This window comes from Amphiprion ocellaris, chromosome 1, assembly GCF_022539595.1.
Source record: "Amphiprion ocellaris isolate individual 3 ecotype Okinawa chromosome 1, ASM2253959v1, whole genome shotgun sequence".
Lineage (NCBI taxonomy): Eukaryota > Metazoa > Chordata > Actinopteri > Pomacentridae > Amphiprion > Amphiprion ocellaris.
The window spans coordinates 36005333-36032507 of NC_072766.1; the positions used below are offsets into that span (position 1 = coordinate 36005333).

The 27175-nt window shown below is 38.2% G+C and overlaps 1 protein-coding gene across 2 annotated transcripts in view; it reads right to left on the minus strand.

Annotated features, from left to right (window-relative positions):
• Nucleotides 1–639: 639 nt before the first annotated feature.
• znf408 (zinc finger protein 408) overlaps nt 640–27175 on the minus strand; it is a 38030-nt gene continuing 11494 nt past the window's right edge. For both annotated transcript variants that reach the window (XM_023273609.3, XM_023273610.3), the window contains 5 exons: nt 22926–23623; nt 19007–19216; nt 18122–18245; nt 10938–11171; nt 640–5696 (listed from right to left, as the gene is read on the minus strand). In XM_023273609.3, the coding sequence (XP_023129377.2) occupies nt 5077–5696; nt 10938–11171; nt 18122–18245; nt 19007–19216; nt 22926–23623 (1886 nt within the window). In that variant the 3' untranslated portion in view covers nt 640–5076. The remainder of the gene's footprint in view (nt 5697–10937; nt 11172–18121; nt 18246–19006; nt 19217–22925; nt 23624–27175) is intronic.

The following is a 27175-nucleotide window of genomic DNA, read 5'->3' on the forward strand; positions in this document are numbered from 1 at the left end:
TGTTTTGTTTACAGATGTAAACATGCTGCGGCTCGTCTCGACTTTCAGCAACACGACAAAGGCTACACATTATCTCCAGCTAAGTGTCAGAGCGCTTCGTGTCTGCTGAGGCAGAACAAAACAGCTCTAATCGACAGAGCAGGAAAAAGCTTCAGCCTCACTGGATGTATAGTTTTAGTAGTTATTGACAGAGCTGCAATCATGGATGTTTTGTTGTATTTTTAGAGTCAGTGCAGAACTGGGCATTAAGTTGCTTAATGGTTGGTAACCATTAAAGGAACCTACATGTAATCTAACATAGATATAAATACTCCTTTTCACATTACTAAGGCTGGAAATAAATTATTTTCACTGTCGATCAAGCTGTGAATTATTTTCTCATATTATCAGTTAGTTGTTTGATTGATAAAATCTGTTTCTCAAAGTCTAAAATGTCTTCTTTTGTCCACAAACCAAAGCTATTCAGTTAAAAAAAAAACGATGGCTATTAATCGATTAATTGTTGCAGCTCTAGACATTTTACAGTCACTTCATAAAATATACCGACCCCTTTAATGAAGAAATGATAAATCTGCCATTTTTGTCCACTAATCTACTCCCAGTGACACAAAATAATAACAAAAGAAAATACTGCAAATCTATAGAAAGTTACAAATTGAAATCTCTCATTTAATTTTTGTAGTTTGGCAGCAGTTGCATGGTGAAATCAACACTCATAAAACCATTCTGTGCATATACTATGTCAGGAAAAGGATTTAGTTTGTCCTATATAATATATAGCATGTCAAATTGATGATGCCACCACCGTGCTTCACTGTAGGGATTGTCATAGCAGGAGGTGGACAGTGTTCAGTAAACATGAGGCTTGGTGTCTGCCTAAAGAGTGAATTTTCTGTCTCAGAATGCAGTTAAACACACTTTGAAAAACTCCAAACATGCTGTCATGCATCTCAGAGTGGCCTTCATCCAGCTGCTCCACCATTAAAGCCTGATGTTAGTCATCCTTCCATCTCTGCAGAGGACTTCTGAAGCTCTGCTTCAGAGACTGTTGAGTCCTTTTTTCTGTGTTACTTAGTTTGTCCGGATGGTCGATTCTACAAAGAGTTCTGGTGCTTCCAAACTTTGCCCATTTCACAGTTATGAACACTCAGTGCTTTAGAAATGGTTTTAAACCGTCACCCTGATCTATGATTTACTAGATTTAAATTGTGACTCGTTTTTTTGCGCTGACGTACAGTGGAGCTGTCGGGTGTCTTTCTAAACTCAATAAATTCAATTTGTCACAGGTGAGACTCCATTTAAAAAAACAACAACAGAGCATTAAAGCAAATAAAATGCAACTGACCATATTTTGAGTGCCACAGCAAAGTGATTACTTTTTAAATTTCATTAAATTTTTGATGAATTTGTTTTGCTTTCTACAAATGTGTTCAGTTTGTCATTAAGAGTTACCTGGGATAGACTGATGAGAATAATATTAATTTAATCTCTTTAAAACTCAATGTACAACACAAAAATGTCTTAAAACGTGTGACTCAGATTTTGTTTTGCTAACTAGTAATGACGCCAGCACCAGATATGATCCTAAATTATGCTTCTTTTTGACGTCTTTTATCACTGTTTTCTAACCTGAGCAGTTTCATGACGCACTTCTATTCCCTTTGAGAGCAGACAGCAGGAAGGATGTCAGGGGAGAGATGAGGAATGACATGCAACATTAGTCCTCTTTCCAACCTCAGACCGAAGACTTTGCAATTACATGGTGAGTGCCTTAAAACCCGAGAAAACGTGAGCGCCCAGAAATCTCTCCAACCTTTCAGTACCCCATTTGTTTCAAAACAAACTGTGTGAGCAACTGTTCTCCAGGTCCTTTTTATTATTGTGCAAAAACAAGTCTCTTGACTGGGGAGACCTGTGGTTTCTAATGCTGACATGCAGATGTAGACAGTTCTCTGTATGTTTGGGGTTACTGTCAAGCTGCAGAAGGACTTTGGGACTTTTCAGTTACGAATCTAAACATGTAAAGTATGGAAAATGCCTGCATATCACTGTATGTTTGAAAGAAGATCTCCACATAGAGGAAATTGCTAGTCTAGAGTGTAATCCCCATCTGTCAAACCAGCTTTATGTCAACGCAAAAGCAATTTCTCGAGAAGAGAGGGAATCCTGACTGAAGCGTACTGGTCGTTCAGCTTCTAAATGTCACTCACATCAGTCACTGCTAAAGCTCTCAGAACATACTTCTGTGTTGTAGTCCATAATATCACATCATAATACTGACACTGAGCGATAATCTGCGATTGCCTGAAAAGACAGCAAGTCAGCTAATGGTAAACGTCAATCTAGATCACAGCCAGTGTGTTTTACTTCCAGGCAGAACAAAATGAGGCTAACATACGAGTTGATATGCCAGAATTAAAATTTAAAATACACCTTTACTACAGTATAATTTATTCTTAAATATGTAGTTTTGCCTTGAAATACGACCAAATGTCCCACTGGAGTTTGATTAGCCATTTTTTTAAGTTGCTGATCAACTGGGAAACAGTGAAGCAATAACGATTTGTCAGATTTTCTTCATTTATACAACTTGCAAGAAGGAATTTTAATGAACGATCGATTATTTGTTGTTAATAGTACTTTAGCCAATTAACAATATATTAGGTGGTAAGACAGAAGAATGTAACAGCTAGTACTTGATGACAAGGTCGACTATCGGTGAAGAAATTCACCATAATTAAAAATTCATTAAAAATTTGCATCCCTGATAGGTGACTTTTGGCATTGTAGGGGTTTAGCTAGTTATGAGCCACCATGACAGAGACTTCTGTAGCAGTTACTGACTTCCAGACACATTTGTTGTGTGGATGTCAAGTCCGTGTAAACAAGAACAATGAAGCCATGACTGTGTGGCTAATAAAATTGAGTCAACATACAGTAAATATCGAGCATCCATGATTATTTATGACTTCATTAACACATAAAAATATAGTCATTGTGCTTTTTTTTTAACATACACTACCATTCAAAAGTTTAGGGTCACTTAGAAATGTCCTTATTTTTGATAGAAAGGCAGTTTATTTCAATGAAGGTAACATTAAATTAATCATAAATACAGTCTAGACATTGTTAATGTGGTAAATGACTATTCTAACTGGAAACGGCTGATTTTTAATGGAATATCCAGATAGATGTACAGAGGAACATTTCCAGCAACCATCACTCCTGTGTTCTAATGCTACATTGTGTTAGCTAATGGTGTTGAAAGGTTAATTGATGATTGAAAAACCCTTGTGCAGTTATGTTAGCACATTGGGGCAGTGGTGGCACAACGGTTAAGTCTCTGGACTACTGATCAGAAGGTCAGAGGTTCAAGCCCCGATGTGGCCACTGTTGGGCCCTTGAGCAAGGCCCTTAACCCTTCCTGCTCCAGGGGCGCTGTACCATGGCTGACCCGTCGCTCTGACTCCCTCCAATTGGGAGATATGCGAAAATCAGAATTTCCCCTCGTGGGATTAATAAGGGATAAAAACATAAAAATAAAGTGTGAGTTTTCATGGAAAACATGAAATTGTCTTGGTGACCCCAGACTTTTGAACGGTAGTGCATACTAACTGATGGTTAATTGGTAACATGGCAGGCTATTGCTTGCTAGCAACAGGCCACCATGACAGCGACTTCTGTAGCAGTTAATGGCTTCCAGACACTGTTCTTCGGTAAATTTCAAACCCACGTGAACCAGAGCAATGATCCTGGGACTAATGAAAGTGAGCTGACGCGGTAAATTTCAAGCATCCATGGTTAATTGGAACTTTACTAACGCATGGAAAAATGGACATTGTGCTTTTTTCATTATATCCTACACTAATTGATTGTTGATTGTTAACGTGGCAGGCTATCGCGTAAGAAAACTGTCTTTGCATCCGTACTTGCAACCAGAGCCTGTATATAAAAGACAGATGTACCCACTGGGTCTGAAAAGTGAAGCCAGAATGGAAGGAACTCAAATCTGCATTCCTTCTAACAGCCAGCAGGAGGCGACTCCTCTGTTTGCAAAAAGAAGTCAGAGCGCATAGAAGTTTATGAGAAAATGAGCCAAATTCTCAATTGTTACCTCTATTTTTTTCTAATAAGTTTATGGTCTCGGTCGCTAGTTTCAAATTTCTTGCAGTATAACATGCTGCTCAATTTGTAAATCATGATTCAATTTGGAGGAAAATAAACAACAAAAGAAGTCAGATTCAATGGACCAATGTGCTCAGTTTCAAAGTTTCAAAGCTGTAGCCCACAAACCAGTGGGTGACATCATGGCTGCAACATTCATCTTTTATATGCAGTCTGTGGTAAACCTGCAGGCAATTTCAATTATTCTGTGCTGATCAGACCTCTCAGGACTGTGTGGGAGCGTACAGATCATGTTAAGGTGGGACTTTATACTTTTATAAATCCATGGAGGCTTGTTACCACCTTCAACTTGAGCAAAGGTCTGAAAAGATCAAATGAAAACACCTGCGTGGGAGTGCAAGGAATTCACATGTGGACTGAGAGTCATACAGTAAGTTGAATGTCTGAGTGTGTTGTACTGTCTCATTTGTTTCTTTTATCTCCGGGTAATAACTGACTAAATGCAGAAGACCTGATGTCAAGCTGAGGCACTTCTGTTGCAACCTCAATGGAATCTGACAGCTTAAGTGGCTGAATCGACAGTTAATGTCAGTTTTGTGTGTCGGCTGCTCAGAATCAAACGGCGCTACAGTCACTACAGGAGGAATGTATCCCTTAAGAGGCTCAGAGATCAAGCCGAAAACAGACCAGTCTGTCCTCTTTTGTTCTTGAGTGAGACATATCGCAGCTGTTATTGGTATTTCTCTCCATGCCTTTATGTGTAACCAGCAGCTAATCATGCGTAATCACTTTCCATCTGTTCTGTGGAGGTTGTTCAAAGGCAATTTGGTAAATAATAAGAATGTGAAGAAAATGTAGACGAGGTTGTGTGAGGAAGGTGAGGAATAAAAAACGCTGATTACCAAGTTAACTGAGACATATTAATCAGGAAAACGTCCTCCAGATCTCAGGCTACACTGTGTTTATCTCCACTGTCTGAGCCACCGAGCAGAGTCCTTCGTCCTGTAGGATCAGCAGCTCTCCCACCGCCGGCTCTCCGTGGACCACAATGCACTGCTCTGCAGACTCCGATATCACCACCTCCACCAGCTCCTGCCCCGACCCTGCAGGCAGCGAGGCCTCCGAGGTGAGCAGCAGAGGGGCGGAGCTTGACGTGGACAGGTCATCCGTGTGGACGTATATGACACCGTGTTGGACGTTACCTGAAACATCACCGTCTCTTGAAGTCTCAACTGTCTTAAACTTCTCAACTTTTCCTTGCCCTCTTCTCCGCCTTACTTCACCTCCTTCTTTCTCTGCTTCCTCTTGAGGAAGCAAGTTCTTCTTGGGTCTTCCTCTAATCGGCTTTGGGTGACTGGAGCCAAACTCTGGTGCCACCTCCTTCTTGGAGCTGTCCTCTTTTTGTCCTCCCTCCATCTCATTTGGAGTTTCTCCTTCTGTCCTGTGCTGAGCTTGGTGTCTCAACAGACTTTGTCTCACAGTGTAAGAGGCTCCACACTGGCAGCTGTATGGTTTCTCTTTGAGGTGGGACGACCTCACGTGTCTCCTCAGTTTGGTGGCCAATGTGTAGCCTAAAGAAGAAAAGAAAAAAAATCAAATAAGAACATGTGGCTGAGTGCATTAACGGGGTTTAGCTAGCAACAGGCCACCATGACAAAGACTTCTGTACTGATTAATGGCCTCCGGAGTGTAAACCTATTTTTATTGACGACAGCATTACCAGCTGTGTGGCTAATGAAGACACCATGAATTATGGCGAACAGCTGATGCTTCTCAACAAAAAGACATGTATGCTAGAAATACAACACTTCTAGCATACAGAATAACCTCCATGAGACTTTATTCACTTTTAACAGTGGAATGATTAATAACTGATGACAAGGTTGACCATCGGTGAAGAAATTTGCCCTAATTGGCTGAAAAATTGATTTAAAATTTGCGTAAGTATTGTGGGGGTTTAGCTAGCAAATGGCCACCATGACAAAGGCTTCTGTATCGCTTAATGGCCTCGACAATGTAAATTATTTTACTGAGGACAGCATTACTGTAGGAATGTGGCTAATAAGACACCATGAACTACGGTGAACAGCTGATGCCTCTCATCTAAAATAGTTTTTTAGCATACAGAATAACAGACCCGCCACAAGAAAGTACCACGTTTGTCATTCACAGGAGTTTGTACAGTACAAGTGATGTATAAAACATAGTAATGCACTAGTGAACAAAAGCAGCTTATCAAACTGTCCAAAAAACCAACAGCCCAGTATTTTTATGGTTTCACAAACACTGAAAGTTCTATCCATGTGTGACGATAAGGCAGGATGACCTCAGTTTATTTATATAGCACCAATTTACAATATGTTTTATGTGGGTGAGTCCATTATGGGGGAGTTTAACTAACAACAGGCCACCAAGACAGAGACTTCTGAATCGCTTAATGGCCTCCAGAGTGTAAAGATATTTTACTGGGGACATTACCATAGCTGTACGGCGAAAAGTTGATGCTTCTCAACAAAAATAGCTTTCTAGCATACAGAATAACCTGCACGATGCTGTATCCAGTTCGACAATGGTATGATTAATAACTGATGACGAGGTTGACCATCGGTGAAGAAATTTGCCTTAACTGGCTGAGAAATTGATACAAAATTTGTATCCCTAATGGGTGATTTTCAGTGTTTGTGTAACTAAGTATTGTGGAGGTTTGGCTAGCAAATGGTCACCATGACAAAGGCTTCTGTATTGTTTAAAGGCCTCCAGAGACTCTATTCTCTTAAACAATGGAATGATTAATAATTGATGACAAAGTTGATCATCAGTGAAGAAAATTGAACTAAATGGCTTAGAAAATGATTTAAAACTTGCCTCAGTGATAGGTGGTTTTCAGTGTTTGTTGGGCCAAGAGCAATGTAGCTAGTAAGAGGCCACCAAGACAGAGACTTCTGTAGCAGTTAATGGCTTCTGGACACTGTTCTTGTGTAAATTTCAAGCCTATATGAAACAGAGCAATGATCCTGGGACTAATGAAAGTGAGCTGACGTGCAGTAAATATCAAGCACCCATGACTAATTACAACTTTATTAACGTATGGAAAAATGGCCTTAGAGCTTTTTCATTTAACACTATACTAATTGACTGTTGATTGTTAATGTGGCAGGCTATCGATTAGGAAAACAGCTTAAAATTTGCATCAATTTGCAACCAGCGCCTGTATATAAAAGACAGCTGTAAAGATGAAAAGTAAAGCCAACATGAAAGTGACTTAACCACATTTATATAGCACTGATTCACAACATACTCCGTCTCAGTGCTCTTCACAACATAAGGTGAAGACCAAACAAATTATTCCCTTTGAGCAGCTCTTTGAGCAGGAGAAAACGTCCTTTCAACAGAGAGATGGCGTAAAGTTAAGCCCTTTTCAGACATGGCAGAGTAATATTGCTGCTTCATATATCTGTTAAAATGGCAGCATTCAGTCATTCAGGCACTTTAAATTCTACTCACAGCTTTATTCCAACACACCGGTCACAAGAGAGTACTGTATTTGTCATTCACAGGAGTTGGTACAGTACAAGCGATGTATAAAACATAATATTGCGCTAGTAAACAAAATCAGCTTATCAAACTGCCCAAATAAAAAACAGAATACTTTATTTAGATTTTCCTAAACACAGAATATTCTGTCCATGTTTGTTGATAAGAAATTTTTAAAAAACAGTAAAGTAAAATAAAAATGTTCCAACAACTGCAACAGAGCTCAAGACGCAGTCTGAGGATAGCTGGGAAAAGCTCGCCTGTCTGAGGTGAAGTAAAGTTTACAATGTGATCTACTGTTACATCCTGATCGATCACGTCTCCATGGTGGGAATAATTTAGAACTTTAATTACTAAAGTTACCTCTATTGTTGCTACATGCACATAACTCTCTCTTTGAAGATGCTTATATGGATCCTGCTGCAAGTAATTAACGAACTTAGAGGAAAGACTCCTACATACAGTTGGAAGCAACAAACTGAACTAAGATCTGGTTTACAGTTATTATTAGTAAGTCCCATTTATCCGAGCTGTTACTAATTGTCTTCTTCGCAGTAAATATTTAATTTTATGGACATTTCAGTACATTCAGTGCTGAACAAATTGACTAGATCACCACTCAGTGTAAGGTGTTTGCCACCGCTGCCCCAAATTAACAGTATTGCTGATTGTCAAAATATTCTTCTTATGTTTCTGTAATGGTTAATCCGCCAGTATGTGCAAGCTCTTTAATAAAAATGATATATTTAATGCTAAAACATAATTATTGTTGTTATCCATGAATTTTCAAATTTGTTGTTTTACAAAAAAGCAAAAAAATAAATAGTAGAGCACATTGTTTTTTGATTGAGATGAAAATTAGTTATTTTCTTGCATTCGTGAATAGAAAAAAATTGTTGTCGTGGCTGTAAGTTTTTCAGGATTCATTTCTAACTTTTCAGAGGATTCCAGTGTGCTAATTGAAATTTGGCTAAAAAAATGTGAATTCAGTTTGAAATTAAAAAATTATTATTTTTTTTTAAAATTTAGCCTTTATTTAACCGGTTGGGTCCTGTTGAGATACACTGACCTCTGTTTCCAGGGAAGCCTGGTCAAGACAGCAGCCTGAGAAACCTTAAAATTGCAACAATTAAAAACAGACAACACCAACTCACACAACAAAATAAATAAAATGCATGCCAGATAAAAGCACAGGATTGTTCCTCACTCCTGTTCAAAATTCAGTTGAAATTCAAGTTCAAAATATTAAGATTTTTGGTTAATATATGTGAATAAGGACTATTTAGTTGTTCTAGTTTGTTATTTGCCTAATAAATTACAATACAATTTTTAGTTTGAAACAGATTTTTGATAGATTTCTAAAATATTTACACTGCTGTTCAAAAGTTTGGGGTCACTTAGAAATGTCCTTATTTTTGACAGAAAAGCATTTTTTTCAGTGAAGACAACATTAAATTAATCAGAAATCCAGTCTAGACATTGTTAATGTGGTAAATGACTATTCTAGCTGGAAACGGCTGATTTTTAATGGAATATCTCCATAGAGGTACAGAGGAACATTTCCAGCAACCATCACTCCTGTGTTCTAATGCTACATTGTGTTAGCTAATGGTGTTGAAAGGCTCATTGATGATTAGAAAACCCTTGTGCAGTTATGTTAGCACATGAATAAGAGTGTGGAAAACATGAAATTGTCTGGGTGACCCCAAACCTTTGAACGGTAGTGTATGTTTTCTCGTTTTTTAGATAGGTGATCTGGTAAATTTGTTAAGCACTGTACCTGCCTATTTGTTTATTTGACCACATGCAGTTCAGACTTGTCCGTGTTGGCAGCGATACAGAAATGTTACTTAGTCTAACCTAGTAAGATTTCCATCGCAACTTTTACAGAAACATGAGCAGGATGTTCATATAGACATCAAGGAACCAGTGTCTGAGAAATACGTTACCTCGCTCACTTGTAACACGAGCTATACTAACAATGGCCCTGCTGCTGCCTTACAAATGAATGGTTATTTTAATGTATTTGGCTGTTTTTCATGGGTCACTCAATCACTATACAGAAGTTTATAACCACATAGTTAGAGCTGCAGTCCCTGTCATGCTTGTGTTCTCTATAAAGCTGCATATGCACAGATCTGTGTTCATAAAGCTTTATTTCAATACTGTGGAGAGAGATGTTGATTACTTATCCAAAAATATCAGTGTTATGGCAGATGTTCTGATGTTTATTTGTTGGAAACGTATCAGCAGCCGTCTGGCTTTATTTCCTAGACAAACACTATATAGCGGGCGAGTGAGTGAGCGGATGATCCGAACACAGCTTTGGTTTTCTACTGTGTGATTTCCACTTAATTACAAAGTAAAACAGATTGTACTTTCTCCTGTGATTCTGTCCTGTTCTTGATTCAATATATTTGATAAGCAACAATTCGCTGCCTCAGCTTTGGCTAAAATATTTTTGTGCCAATCTGAATCAATCCAGTGAGCTGCAACAGACTTTACTGTAAACGGCTGTTTGACAACAAGAAAGATGTCAAATATTGCAAGTTACTGTAAGTTAAACTGCATGTAAAACCATTAAAAACCGTCTCAGTACATGAATTGTACAGTACTAAAAGATTATCTTGTATGAAACCGTCAATAATAAAAAAAAACGAAGAGAAAATGCTGCTGTTTGTGCGTGAGGGATGAAATGGAACCGTCTTAGAGTTCATCAATAATGAAACCAGCAAGCTCACCACACAAGTTTTTGTGCTTCAGAAAAAAAAGTGAACATCTTCGTAATCAGTAGTTTGTGTTTTCTGCTTGAGGATGCAGGACGGAGCTTCTGCAGCCTGCTGAGCAAAATAAATGAGGCCAGTTGGTGGAGAATTGGCTAGTGAGAGCCTCACGCCTCCGACCGGCTTTTTCATCGACTCATTGTTCAGCAATTTATGTTCTCTGCCTTTTTCCAATCTGAGACTCTTCTCAGTTTCAACAGAATAACACAGTTACAGCTCCAAATGTATATAAATATTTCCCGAAGCATGAACTTAGACACCGAGTGAAACGAAGGCCCTCCTATATCAGAGGGAGTGACCATTTATCATAAGTTTAAATCCACTTTGTGAAGACTCCTGAAAAATTTCAGACTCTGTGTTAGGAACTGATGTGCAGAGGGACCCAAACTTTCCCAACTGGGAGAAAATGAGGCCAAAAGTCCTCCTAGAATTACTTAACTCTGGCTGTTTCATCCATTTTAATTTGACTTTTAAGTGTCAATATCGTGTTCTAACCTTTCCCACAGACAGGGCAGCGATGGGGTCTTTCTCCAGTGTGCAGCCTCTCGTGGGACTTCAGGCTGTGCGGATCCCTCAGCGATTTTCCACAGTAGCTACAGAGGAAACCTCCTCCGGTGTGGGTGAACATGTGACGGCTGAGCTCTGGTTTCTGAGAGAACGTCTGGTCACACTCGGCGCAGGAAAACGGTTTCTCCCCGTTGTGGATTCTCAGATGACACTCGAGGTTCCCTGAGACGAACACAGACAGAAACAGTCGGATACGAGTTAATGGACCAGGCAGAGTGAATATTCAGCTTTCAAATAATGTGTGAAAGCTCAGTTTGTCTCTCAGAATTGATGTCACTTTGACGGATGAAACTGCAAATTGCAGGGATTGATCACGGCCGGGCACCTCCTCTCAGCTGTGTAATAGTCTCTTGTTGAAAATAATCATGTTGAGTTCACTCATCAGTGTGACCATAACAAATTCACAATTAAAGGAATACTTTTTTTTCATACTGGAGCTCAGATGAGAAGATCAACATCAGTTTAATCTCTGTCTGTTCGATAAAGGAGCTTACGGGATGTAATTTGCACTTGGGAAACCCAAAACTATTTCTTTTAGTTTAATAAATCTGCCTTGGTTATTCACTGTCTTTGAAATGTGGCTTCAGAACCAATAGATTTATAATTTTTTTGTATTCCCAGACCTCGATCCAAATAGTGGATCAAGGACAGAGGGTTCTGTATTCTGTTCATATTTTAAAGCTTTGATGTCTGATATTCATCCTCTCAGAAGTCCTATCTTTGTGGTGAAGCTGCTGGATTCTTGTAATTTAAAGAACTCAGGTGATTCTCGGGGGTATCGGTGTGACTGTTAATGAATGAAGACAGCTTCAATAAATTCTCCTTCTGCAGCGACACATTGCTGCTTTCTGGTCCCGCAGGTCTTTTTTAGCTAGTAGTCTCAGAAGTTACTTCCTCTTCACTTCACTCACATTTGAAATAAGGTCCCTCAAGTGCAAACTGGACTTTAAGGAAGAGGAAAAAAGTAAAATAAGGAGGATGTTTGCATCTTTCTTGGTCAAAAACTGCTTCCCTGAGCTGGTGTCCTCATGAAGTATGGAACCATTTTCCCAAAGCTGTGGACTCCTTCTTCTGACACAAAGTTTCTAAACCCTGTTTGTAATACTGACATACTGAAGGTAAATGTAAGTTTTTTGGCATACGTCTGTCTGTCTGTCTGTCTGTGTTAGCAACGTTACTCAAAAACAGACTAACAGATTTGGATGAAATTTTCAGGGAAGGTCAGAAATGACACAAGGACCAAGTGATTAGATTTTGGCAGTGAAGAGGCTTATAGTCTGGATACATGGATTTTTTGAAGGTTTCTGTATCATCGCGAGATAGCAGCACAGCGTCACTGTAACTATGACAACAAGTGAACACTACATCAGTGGCCTGCTGATGATCACATGATTGTGATCCTACTACAAATCAATCGCTGCAGACTTATTGGGACTTATCCATCGGAAATGATACAAGGAACAATTGATTAAATTGTGGGGTGTTTCCGAGTTCTATCAATTCCCGCCGCCCGCTACACATTTAGGTCACGTGAATTGGTATCTGTACATCGCGTACACATGCATAACACATGCCTGTGCTCAGCGCAAGTTCATTTTGTTTGTGGATACATCTATATTAAATGGACACATTATATGGTGCCATGATTTCTGCCACAAATTTTTTCAAGATTTCAGCCCTTGGAAATGATACGACTGAGCAGCCTTGGCTGAGTACTGCACTCTCTGAGTGCTTTTCTTGTTATCTAAGCTGCTGTAATTTTATTTACAATTCTACAACTTCAGTTTTTATCCAAAGCGACATACACTACCAGTCAAAAGTTTGGACACACCTTCTCTTTCAATGGTTTTTTTTTTTTTTTTTTTAAATTATTTTGTATATTGTAGATTAATACTGAAGACATTCAAACTATAAAAGAACACTTATGGAATTATGTTGACAACAAAAAAGCATTATTCTTCAGTATTAATCTACCATGTAGAAAACAATACATATAAATAAAACGCACTGAATGAGGTGTGTCCAAACTTTTGACTGGTAGTGTACATCTGGGACTAGTTACAACACAAGCAAGGATCTAGTCAGGAGAAAACAACCTGGACAAGAGTCACAAAACAAGTTCAAGTGTGATAATAGGACCTTAGAGTATATTCATTGTCTACTTCTAATTTCAGAAGTCTTTTAAGCGAGGCTTTGCACAGTAAACTTTCAAACATGCTTTTACTATCGTAAACTTTGCACATTTTCTTTTCTTTGAGCCCAATGCTATTTTTAGGGTGATTTAACTACATTTACTTTTAAGCTCTTATCTTTGTCATTATAAGATGTAGTTAAACATGTTGTATCATGTTTTTTGTTGGAGTTTTTGAAGATCTTCCATCACTTGACATGATAATATTTTTAAATTTTTTTATATTAGTTTTCATATCAAGAAAAATGATTATGTTTTTACGTGTTTGGCGCCATAAAAAGTTGGCAGCAGTAACATCTTGTCATGCTTGTATAAGGGAGACTGTCTAGAATCATGATGTTGGGATAGAGCATGACTTAAAAACTGTTAAAAATGTACTTGGTGTCTAACAGAACTGAAAGTCATCATTTTATTCACTGGAATGTTTACAGACAGTAGCTCAATGCAAATATGTCAAACCAGGTAAATGTATTAACGTCTCGAGATAATAACATATCTGTGCAATGACAAGTTAATGAGTAATTAGAACCAGAGTTATGGGTATGGAGATGGATGCAGGTTGTTACTATGGTAACATTTGATGTGAGTTCAGTTTTTTTCTTCTTTCACTGATACTTGGTCACACAGACAAGCATCTAGGATTGTTGAAAAGGTCAAGTCATGCTGTTTCATTTGATATATGCTCCACCTCACTGCAATAATACTCTAAGAACAATTTAACTGAGAAGAAAGGATGTGAATTTGGACACCAACTGCATCCATCAGCCTCTAAGTGTTGAAGCGTTCATATTCTGCACCTTTATTGTTTATCAGTTTCATTTTGAGTGTCTATTACAATATTTTTACATCTTTCAATGTTCAAAAATCACATTATTTTTCTCATAAAATGCGTTGCTGCAGCACCTCTTCACTTCATTTCAGCTCCTGTGTCTTTAACTTACAACTTTTACGTGCACAAAAATGCAGCTATATAACAGACTGAGGGAGATTAGGAAACCTAAATAGCAGAATACAGGCTTTGTAATGGTCAAATTAAATCATGTGGAACAAAAACAAAGCAACAGGAGTTCCTCAGTGTGCTACATTATTATTGATTGGTCTTGAACTTTAGTCATTGATCCACATTTCTGTTTGGCTGCCATTTCAAAAAAAAAAAGATTGAAGAAGTTGTAAAAGTTGTTAAAGTGTTGAAGAAAGTTGTTAAAACTGGCAGTAAACCAAACTAAACACTGATGTCTCTGAAAGCCCCGAGCAGAGGCAGAAATCAGTCTTCTTATGCATATCACAAAAAGACAGCAAAGAAATGCATTTTATACAAGTTCACAACATCACAGTGCTTTAAAATTTAAACACATCGTCTCAGGAGGAGAAAGAAAAACGTCTCTTTGTGAAGCACGATTTGAAATGTTTATCTGTGACATGATAAATTATCAGTAGTGCTGGGCAACGATAAAAAATTTTAATTGCGACTGACTGTATGATGTTCTGTGGTTGATTGCAATTAATCACACTGTTATATATAAAATTTAATAGTGAATTTAAAAGTAGTGTTTTCCACACTTTCATTTTTAAAGTACAAGGTTACTCAAAAATAATCAACCGATTTCATTACGCAATATTTTAATAAGGAAAAGCAATAGAAAACTACAGCCAAGTCACAAGTATTCTACTCACAATCAACTTTTATTTGATGTTCAAGGTCATGGAATGACATCGAATAACAACAGTAATCAACTCAGTGGATGGTGATATGCTGATATGCGTCTGGGAGGAATTCTTTTATCGCATTGATGTTGCCCTGCTGCAGGTGGTGCCCACGTTGAACACTTGTAAGACAGGAAATAAAAGTTGATTGTGAGTAGAATATTTGTGGCTTGGCTGGAGTTTTCCATTGCTTTTCCTTTTTCAAACATTGCGTAATGAAATCGGTTCATTCTTTTTGAATAACCCTGTACTGCTATACGAACAAAACAAAAAAACGCTTTAAACAAATAAAGTGTTTTAACGGCAGTGTTCCCTTTACACAGTAGTAGTTAACATATTTCTTGTAAATCTCAACTTAAACATTAATGTAATCAAATCAAATCAAAGCTATTTGCCACGGAAAGAGCATTAATGTTTTATCTGGTTTGTTATAGAAAAGCAAGTTACCCTCAGAGTCCAGAGCCATGATCATTACATTACAACAGGAACCTTCTCAGTAACAGCAAGCTAACATTTATACATCTGTATTCTTATTTTTTTCTGAAGAGGTACCAGCAGAAACATTTTTCTTTCATCAGGGAGCAGCAGAAACAGTCCATGTGTTGGGGACTATAGCTCCTGTGTATGAGTCTCCCACTAGTGATGCAGTTTGAGGTTCATACGTGCCGTCATTCGTTGCGATTCCAAAAACGTTCCTCAGACCAACATCTTCCACATTACTAATCAGAATGCAGTCTATAGCCAACTACTTCGCTGCAGCATTTGCTAGCTCGTCTTGCTTTAGTTTATCTCTACTTCTCCCACACGTTGCATCCAAGCAGTCTGCCGAAGCCTCTCTTCACTGCTAGTTTGGGTGAGACATGATGATGACGCTCATCCCCAGTACTGATCAACATCCAGTCCTCCTGTGATCCATGGTTTGTCTGTCTGTGTATTCAGAGCCAGTGAGTAACGGACTTTAAACAATAATACGTAACATTAATGACGTGTTATCGTTCCCAGCCCTAATAATCATTAACACAAGCAGATAAAGCCAACAAAATGACAGTAACATCAGAGGAAAGCTATTCAAAGTGAGCTAACGCGAGCCACCTTCAGCTGCTAATACATTCATTTGTAAGAGGGAGTTTGTGTTGTTTTTGGTTCAAATGTCAATTAATTACTGATGTTAATGTGACTGAGTCCAGGAAATTAGAATTTAAGTGCAGATGACATAATTATATTGACGCATATTGCAAACAAATCAAGGCCGGGCACTTAAGTAAACACATTTTGACCATGTTTAAGGCTATAAACATTTAGTTTCCAGTTTATGTAAGACTCAAAGAACTAAATAAGTATCCACAAGGTCAGTTCATGTTCTTTAGAGTTGGCTGCAGCTTATTAAAGAGGAGGCGATTCACCTTGACTGGAATAAAAAGTGCCTCCAGTAATGTCAGATGAAGTTATTATATTTTTATGAGAGTTAAATAATGTGAAAAGCATTTATTTAAGCAGAGACGCGACTGTTTGGAGCATTATTGTACAATATGAGGAGCTCCAGCATGAGCAGGCGGATCCGTCACAATGTACGTTTGAAATCGCAGAAACTGATCAGATCGTCACGATTTCAGACTTTCTACAAGCTGAGAAAAGTCGAGGAAGCAGCTCAATAAATCACACTCAGGAGGAGAAACTCACTGCTGCACTGAGGATAGTTTGATAATCAGCAGCTGATCGATGCCTGACATTTAATGAACTCCAGATTAATGCAAATTTGGGTAAAAGCAGCTGCTGATAATCAATTTTTAATATTTTTTTCTCTCATCAAATACTTGAAAAAAGTGGTTGAGTGGTTTCAGGAGCAGCAACTTTAATCCTCTGAATTCTAAGTAGTTTCTGAGTGGGTTTTTTTTTGCTCCTGTCACATTTTCATGCACAGTTGGCTTATTTCCCCTACAATATAAAGTCCTGCACCTCTATGGAAACAGCACAGCCTTTAGAAATGTCTTCTCTGCATTATGAGACAGTTAGAATTCCGTAATTCATAAAAAATTAAAATATAAATCTTCAGTTTTTCTGATTATTCATTTTACAACAATTGTTTGTGGCTCTAAATGCTAATAATATTCATTTACTTTTTAACAACCTCTACAATATATGACTATACTAGATTTAATCCATAAAAAAATCCATCAGTACCTCCAACCTGATCTCCTCCTTTTATCTACAATAACTTTGATATATTTAATGATGCAACGCAATGATTTTTACCTTCATACTATGAATAATTTCAGAGTTACAGGCCCTTCAAGTACACAGGGGTGGGCTGAAATTTGGCCTTTTTAAACTATTTTTTTTAAACTTTTATGATCCCTCCTAACTTCATGAAGTGCAGGAGTTATCTAGTTTTCAAGGCCCAAAAACACATCACAACTCAAATCAAATTTACAACTTCAGACAACTTCTTGTTTTTCTGAGCAACTTTGAGCATCAATATTATGGGATATATCACAGGCTAAACAGCAAAACTGCAGCAGTTTATTGTCTGTGAGCACATGAGCACTGGTACCCTGGATGTGTTTCCTGTTTTCTGATAATTCACTGGAAAAAACAGGAAAAAGTGCATTTTGGGTGAACTTTCAGGGGTCAAATCAGCATGTGATAGGTGGTTGATCAGAACATGTTACAGCAAATGAAAGGCCTCCTTTTAACCTACATTTTGATACCAGGATCGTCAAATTATTTTCCAATATTGGGTTATTTTAACACTCGGGACTGTGTTGGTGTTTCCATGTTTTATGTATATTGATCAAACCAGTTTGCAGCTTTCAGAACTTGTTTGAGTCTTTCAGATTCTCCTCAGATACTGTTCAGGTCTTTTAATTCATTGAGTCGGCCCTTTTCTGTTGTTAGATTGTGGTAAAGAGTGGTGATGTGCAGTCTTGGTACCCGACACTTGTACTTCCTACGGGGCAGGACAATGATCGAGCATGATAATAGTTGTCCAATTTCACGGACTGCCGGAAAGTTCCAAATGTGATGATTCTCTCTGTTTTTACAGTTTGTAGCTCTGACAAATGGTGTTGTTGGGTCATATTATAAAAGATAACAGGTTTTGAGGTCAAAAGTGGATGTGTTGGCAACATCTGGCTGAGCAGCGTTTGCAAACTAAGCACTCTTGACTGCTGAGGGAGCATCTGCAGCACCTGGATCACACCTGGACCTCTGACTTTACCTTTCTGCCTGAAGCTCTTCCCACAGTGCTGACATATGTGAGGTTTCTCCCCGGTGTGGAGCCTCATGTGGTTCCTGAGGGAGCCGGAGTTGGCCAGCAGCTTGGGGCACACTGTGCACTGCACCTGGAAGAGAGATTTAAAATCATACAGCATGTCTTGGGGTGAAGCTGAGTTGTTAAGGTGCACACTGACAGGGACAAACATCCATCCATCATCTATACATCACTTAATTCTCATTAAGGTCACAGAGGGGCTGGAATATATCCCAGCTGAAAACACCCGGGACAGGTCACCAGTCTATCACAGGGCAACACATACAGACAAACAATCACTCTCACATTCACACCTACAGACAATTTAGACTCACCAATTAACCTCAGTGTGTTTTTAGACTGTGGGAGAAAGCCAGAGAATCCAGAGAAAACCCATGCATGCCCTGTGCAGCCCATGGACAAACAAACTGGGCCAAAACCTTAACTGCATGTCATTCCCCTGCTCCCTTTCTTCCATCTTTACAACAAGTACAGCACTTCTTCTTTCTTTCTTTCTTTATAAATACTTAAAGTTAAAACTGATGTTCAAGCAGGAAAAATGAGACTGGCATGCAAATTTAAAGATGTGAAGGATTCTAAAATTTGGTGCAGAGACAGAAACTTTTTTTTTTAGAAAGTCTGTAATAGCCGCGGGGGGGAGGAATGTGAGGCAGCAGCAGCAATTTAAATTATTCCCGTTGGTCAGTTCAGATTTCAGGAGAGCTACTCCTGGTGAAAAATGAGTCCATTTAGCTGCCCCCCGTCCTCCTCATTAAAACAGCTGTAATATTGAAATGTAACCACAGATGAGCGAACAAGCACTTAGCAGCGCCGAAGAAAAGTCCTCCTTACCTTGGGTGGCTGTGTGTAAATCATTCTGCTGCAGTGAAGCATGCGGTGGATGCGCAGGGAGGGGCGGCGAGCGAAGGCTTTCCCACAGTGTTCACAGGTAAATGGTTTCTCCCCGGTGTGGAGGACCATGTGCTCCTTCAGGTCCCGCTTCAGGCCATACGACTTCTCACAGTGAGGACAGGAGAATGGACGCTCCCCGCGGTGACTCATCTATAAATAATACCATTTTTAGTTCATATAATATGCGTTAGTAGTGAAGCTATCTGCAGCTAATACATTTGGACAAATACATTTAATGTTTGCTCAATGCTGTGCTCCCTGAAACCTGTCTGTGGGTATACAAGGCATGTTATTTAAAAAAATGGCCAGAATTACACCATATACTAGAACCACAAAATGATAAAACAGAAAAAATCTGCAGATTTTCATCTTTCTGAAGGACATGTGAGAAAAAAAAGCCACAAAACAAATCAAAACATTCAAAACAACAAAAAGTAAAATTAAACAACCAAAATAACAAAACAAAGCAAATAATAATAACCCAACATATCCGAAAAGGAGCAGGACGAAGCATAAGCTCATTTACTCCTACCCCTTTTCCAACTCGACCATCAGTCACTCAGTACCCCACTCCCATACTTATTTTGAGTCTTCAAACTTATCATCCATGACATGCATTTCCATTGGGAAAATTAGACAACTCTGAGCCTTAAACTCTGACATTTCATCAAAACCATAAATAAAAAATGATGTGCTTCACATCGCAACTGAGAAACCACCACTGACTCAGCTTCAACCAACTTCCTGACAATACTTGAACATATCATCGATTCCTTTACAACAATTAACCAAAAGTAAACTTAAAATGGTGATTTTTTTTAATCAAAATCAGTCTTGTACACTGAAATCTCATCTCATTAAAAAATCTGCCAAAAAAAAAAAATACAGTTTAAATTAGATCTTGTAAATAAAAAATAAAAAAGCAGAGAGGCTTGCAGTATGGAAACAAATTTGAGAAAACAGATGCTCCTGTGGTGATTTACTGGCAAAAATTATCATTATTATTTCATAAAATGTATTCGTGCTGCAGCTATTGTATTGTAAAGATGTACTGTATGCACATCTTGGTAGCAAATACACTTTATTACTGTAAAACTAAATGTTTGCTCAACACTGAGCAATGAAACCTGCCAGTGGGCCTGTAAATAAAAATAAGCAAATAAAAAATTCTGATTGACTAAGTCACATGACAAGAATTTAGGAATTATTTGGCTGAACTGCAGGTTGTGTTTACACTGAGAGAAGACAAGTAAGGAAACAAAGTGGAGAGAACAGCCTCTTCCTGTGGTGACACATCTACAAATAATATGATTAATATTTCATATAATATCTGTTGGTACTCCAGCTATTGTTGGAGCTAAATTTCTATCCTGCACGACTGCTAATCTCCTGGACATCAAGGGAGCACTCGATGAAACAAAAACACCACTGATGTGCATTTCTGAGCCCATTTTTGTCGTCTAGTGCCTTTTTATTTTCCTGTGGAGAGCTGTGCAAAGAGGATAATGATCGCAGAGAATGTTTCAGCAGAAACATCAGCAGTAAACATCAGCTTTTGGTGTCAGTCACTCAGAATCAAAGGCCTCTTTGTGGATTTTGCGCTACGGATGAAAAACCAAACACAGAGACATCAGCTTAAAAAAAAAAAAAGAGAGAGAGCAGCAAAGATAGAAGGAAGGAGGATTTTAGCTTATCGCAAATAAATCGCTTTTCTGTAAATGTCATTTGTAATAAAAAAAATGCACCACTTAGATGCCATGAATATGTGATGAAACAGTTACATGATAAAAATATTTTGTCCCGCTGTGAGTACTGACAAGCGTTTCAGCTGTAAGATGTAGTGATCTGTACATCTTTACCAAAAACATTATAATAAGGAAGAAAACATTTGCTCAACTCTCTGAACCTTAAAAGCTGCCAGTGTGTTTGAAAGACATGTTCATGTATTTGTACCACCTGGGAGCACTTTGAAAAACGCCGTTTATGTTGATTTTTTTTTCAATTTTTGTATAATAAATATTAGTTGAAGAAATGTAACTTTAATTTTATCGTTTTCTTTTGTCCTGTGAACACCTCCACGTTTTCACTACTTTGAACTGTCCCAACCTAACAGAGATTGCAGGCCTTACTCTTTTTCAATGTGTACTATAGCGTGGACCCAAATATCAGAATATTTGGTCGTTACGGTAGTATCCGAATATTAATTTTGAGATCTGAATATTCGGATCTCCCACCCCCCGGTCGGACGATCAGAATATTCGGATATTTGTCATTAATTGGGGCCAAACATCCGGAGCCCAGATATTGCTATTCAGGCCAGCCCTAGTTTACTGAATGTTTAATATGTCAAAGAAGTTGTTGTTGTTGAGTGTAAACTTAGTAAATAAGTTGTCAGATCATCTAAAAACTAGTGGTGGGATGCCATTCAAAAAATGAATCTAATTAATTAGAGGCTTCAAATAAAATAAAATTTGGTGACTGAATCAATGAATAGACATATACATGAACTTAAACAACAAAAATATTTATGTTTCATTTATATTTATCTGCATTTTTCATCTGTCCACTCCATTCACAGATTACTGCAAACTCAAAGTCCAATTATAGTGATTATATTCAACATTTTAAGAGTTTTTGTAAACTTAAGCACTTTCATAGTCTTGAAAAGTGGTCTATTATGGGATGGCTACACCGTTTGCCTGGACCAGGACTGTTGCAGCTAATGTTAGCTCTGGTGCTAACAGCAACATTAACATTGAGGTGATACCGTCGGCTTGAAGTGCTGCGCAATGTGCACAATTTGCACAACACCACGTTTTTATCCAAGCTGCCATCGGGAAGATTTTTAAAAGAAAACTTTCCACCCAACAAGCTCAATGTGGTCTCATCTTCTTTCACTGTTCACCAAACTTTCTTGTGCACTGACATCACTCAGTGCATCTTCTTCACAGATGGCAAACAGACCTTGGGTTTACTGCCGCCACCTACTGGGCTGGAGTGTGCATCAGTGTTACCGGTGTGACAGAAATTAGGGAACTGAGAAAGATGTGATTAAATGCGTTACTTTTTTTTTTTTAAATGCATTATTTTTTCTGTAATTAATTAATTGAAATTAACGCGTCCCCAGCCCTACTACAAACAGCAGCTAACTTGTCTATGTTTTATTCCTCAACAGTTCTTGTGCTGGATCACCAGTTGATGTAGTTCTACTGTCAGAAATCATATGAGTTTGTTCAGCTCCCAGTCCGTTGTTTAATAAGGCTCAAATGCTTTAAAGATGCTGCAAATACTAGCTTTTTATGTTGATAAATTGTTCATTTCAGCTAATAACGCAAGCAGATAGAGCGCCCTCACTGCACAGTGGCTGATTTAGCTAATCTAGAAACAACATGCACACTTTGTTTTTCCCTACCATCAGTCAATTAAAGACCAAGACTTTACTCTGTTTACTGAAAGCCCTACTAAAAAAAGACCTCAGTTCTTGCACCAAGAAGAAAACAAAAAGTAAGGAGGTATTTCTTCTAGCAACAAAAATCCAGGTTTACTGCGGCTCTAATCGTAAATGCACAATGTCTCACATTATTGAGAAACAAACCATAATTTAACTTCACAGTCACTGTTGCTGTTAGTGTTAATGTTGCTGACTAATTTATTTTTCACTTGTAAAACATTCAATTCAGTATAAACCTCGGTTGCAACTCTGAATTTAGAGGGATCCTTATTTAAATCTTCAACATACCTGCCACGACATTATGTTTATACTCAAGACATAAAGAAGAAGAAACAAAGAAAGAAAGAAGTAAAAAGAAATGAAGGAAATTAAAGTGACTTGTTTTAATAATCTAATCACATCCTCTACCTGATGGGCTCTGAAGCTTTCGGCCGAGGTGTAGCTTTTCCCACACTCCTGACAGCTGAAGGGTTTCTCGTCCATGTGGCTGAACTGGTGTTTCTTCAAGTGTCCGATCTGGTAGAACTTCTTCCCACAGCTGGAACATCTGTAGCGTCTCTCTCGGACCTCTGGATGCCACGTGGACGTCGCTCTGGCAGAACCCGGTGCTGTGATCACCTCAGGAACAGGGCTTAGTGTCTTTGTGGAAACCCTGGCGGATTCCGTGGAGCTCCGGGTTTCTCCTTCGGTCTGTTTGGGTAAATCGGGGCTGAATGGAGGTCTCTTCGTCCGGTTGGTCAGGCAGTGAACCCGTCGTGGTTTAGCAGCCAGACGGGAGCTGCAGCGGACAGGAGGAGGTTCAGGGAGGCTGGTTTCAGAGTCCACAGCAGCCGGGACGCTTTGTGCTGGGTCTTTATCAGCTGTTGGACTGTCGGTGCTGCTGTCCTGATGTCTGTCTCCACCTGGACTCGGCTCAGACAGGTTTTCATTGACTCTCCTCTTCTTCTTGGGTGCAGTCAGGTGACTCCTTTTGATGCTTTTGGGGGGATTTCTAAGCTGTTCCTCCTCCTCATTCTCCGTCTTATCAGCTCTCTCTTCCTTCTCTTGAATGATCGGCATGTTGGTAGTTACAGTCTCTGGGCCTTTTGTCTGCTCCACTTTGTTTTCTGTCCCCAAAAAAACAGAAATACAGTGTCATTTATAATGTAATATTCTAAACAATTCTTTCTTTCAGCTTCTCAAATGTAGAAAAAAGAAATACTGTCACGTTGTGGGAGCCTGTGACTGACATTATTCACATTAGCTGTCAATTAACTTGCTCTGCACAGGGAGCGTACTAGTAACTGGTCTGCAACTTGAGCCAGTAAAACCTCTTTTTCCATTACTGTGTAAAGGGATATAGCTCCGTAGATATGAAAGAAGCAGGCCAAGAACGGTGCGTTCCTATTTATAAAGCTATTCTTGGTCTGCTTTATTCATATCTGTGGAACTATATCAACCAAAAAAGTACAGAAAATCACTTCTTTATATGTGCTATCTGTTCCCAAAGCCTGTTTTAAAATCACAAAAAAGGGACATTCAAGTACACTGCCTCCTTCGCTTGAATCAGCTCCAAAATTGCCTGAATCTTAAAGAGCTGATCTCAATAAATGGATTCAAAGTGACTTTATATGACTTTGAGATGGACACATTTGGGTGATGTTCATAATCTTCAACATTCCTTACTCACAACATATATTTTTATGACTCTGTTACTATAATACTTTATCCATCTTTACGTAAATGTTATTTACGTTGTGTTGTGCCTGTGACCTGTTCGTTGTGCAGCTTTCTGTCTTGGTCAGGATGCTCTTGTAAAATACATCCTTAAATTCAGTAGGTCTTTTTCCAGGTTAAATAAACAAATGTATAAAAAAGTAAAAGTAGGTCAGTAAAACTGAATTATTGGGTGTTATGTTGGATAATTTACCATCTTGGTCCGACAGCATTGATTTTGTCTTCGTCTCTAAAATGGGAAAAGGCGTTGCTATCTCATGGTAAAGCTCTGCATACGTTCCAGCTCCTGTTATGATTGATGTTGTTTAGTCACTTGTTCTATTACATCTGGAGTTCTGCCCAGTTATCTGCTCAAGTGCTGCTGAAAAAAACATCTAAAAAATATTCAAACTGTACAGAAATAAGTTATCTGTGGTTCTCTCAGTACCAACATGCGACAGATGCATAAACTCACCAATATCCTGACTAACAAATGAAAGTCAAGTGAAGCAGAACTACATCAAATCTCTCCAATGAAAAACATACAGTGAGTACGAAGCTAACAGCCTGCTAGCGGTAGCCTCACACTTATTCTACAAGCTGGAGAGTAGCATCCATCTACTCATCTGACTCTCAACAAGAAATTTGTGTTTTTGGCAAAATGATCTTTACTTTGCACATTATACCGAAGCCCTGGTATTATACAGAAATCTGAGGACTTCTTCTGGCTCAGAATGGGCCTTTGCAGGGTGACTAGACACCACAGTAACCATGACTGGTCCATGTACAGTAAAGACAACAAGTTTGCGTTACCAAATATGATATAAATCTATGCCATTTGCACGCAACTATTTTTTTAAAGTTATTTTTATTTTATTGTATTTTTAAAATTTCTTTTATCTTATTTTGCTTGCTTGTGTAAATCAAACCTAAATAAATAAAATTGCTTAAAATAATGTAATTGCTATTAGCAAGCTCAAATGTTATTATTGCTGAAGCATTTCTGTGTATACAACATACTTGAGGAATAAATTATGTGCAGCAAGTTGTTGGAAGATGCATCCAGCACAGAGAAATATCTTTCTAGTGTTGATGTCCAGTGTAGTGTGAAAAACAGATAGTTTATAGAGGTTGTACAAATATAAATAGCACATTATCTACAGCACAAAAAGCCACATTTAGTCCAGTATTCATAACAAGTAGTTTAAATTTCTGCAAAATAAATACAGATATTCCACTTTCATGTTTGTCTTTTTGCATGATTTATAACATTATATCAGTGTCAGACTGCACAGAAGAGATGTTTGAGCTCTCTCCACTTCCAGTCACATTGTGTTGTTTCTATAGAGGTGCAGGACTTTATACTGCAGTGAAAAAGAGTCCACAGTGAGTAAAAATAACAACCAGAAAACGCTTATTGATCTGAGGGTTAATATTGCACAAATATCGTTACTTACTTTTTATTCATTATCATTAATAATATTCATATAGTTTGCTTTATGTGATGAAAATGAAATGTTTCCTCCTCAGGGGTTTATCTTTCTAATGAAATGTTGAAACAAAATGCATTTAATTACCCTCCATAATTCATCATCAACATATTGTTTTTGCAAACATGTTCTGTATATATCGAATGTTCATTTGCATGTGTTTAGTTAAATTTTATCATCTCTTTGCTGCATTTTCCTCTGAGGGATTTCTGATGTTTACATTCTACAGTACGTCATTGCTTGTTCTTGCTTTTCCATTATTTATCACTCATTTAAAATAATCTTTCATCCACCTGTTTTTGTATTCCTGCCTCCATTACAGTTGTCTTTCCTCCCTCTAAATCCAATTAATATTTCCCACCACAAGCATGTTAGCTTCTCCTGCAGGGACCAATTGCCTCTTATCTTATTATCTTCCATTTAGTATTCATAATTGTTTTGGAGATGCATTCAAGATTTATAGGCTGAATCTGTTTGAATGGGCACACTACAAGAGCAGGAGTTTAATAAGATATCCACAGTCTGTTGCTGCTGGGTATTTTCTGCATGAAGCTCCTCTGTAATGTCCTATCAATCACAGTGCATAAACCAGAAATAATAAAGGATTAGCGAAGCTGGAGAGCATATTATTTAATATAACAAATAGACTTTAATGATTTTGTTTTCCTGCCCCGTGTTCCTGTTTAATTGAAGCGTTTTGTGTTCGCCAGAAATGATTCATCCTCTAATTATTCATCCTCATTTTTCTTGTGTTTCTGCTGACTGGAGAGGTTTCATCCTCACAGAGCTGAAAAACCAACAGATGTCAGTGATGTTGAAAAATGTCGAGATTTCATCACTGAGCTGGTCGGTGAAGTCGTCCATCTACTGAGACCTTTCTGTTAAACTGTAACTGCACTATTAAGACTGGATGGAAAATTAGGTTTCTGGGATCGATGGATAAAGTTCACTGAACAACAGCAGAGTTAAAGGTCAAGTTTAAATTAATATGCGGCGGACTAAAGCAAAGAATCCATCCATTACGCCTCTTTTGTAACCAATTCCACCTCTATCACCTCTATTAGTGGTAGCACCACTAATACTTAAATGAAAGGTTACTGTTGCTAAAGTCGACCTAATTAATAATTCTCTTCTTAATGATTTGGGCTGAAATGATAAACTAATCATTACCATTCTAAAGCAGCACCCTCCAATATAATCTGTAAACCATATAATTTATAATTCTTGTCCTGCTTCTTCCATGTTTCATCTGTATCTGCTGCTGTAACAGGTCAATTTCCCCGGTGAGGGATCAATACAGTTTATTGTATCTTATCCTGTCTTATCGCATCATATTGTTTTGTATCTTATTTTATCTTATCGTGTCGTACCTCATCTTATCTTATATCGTATTTTATCATATCGTATTGTGTCGTTTCATTTTGTATCTTATCGGATCTTATCGTATTGTAGCTTATCTTATTGTATGGAATT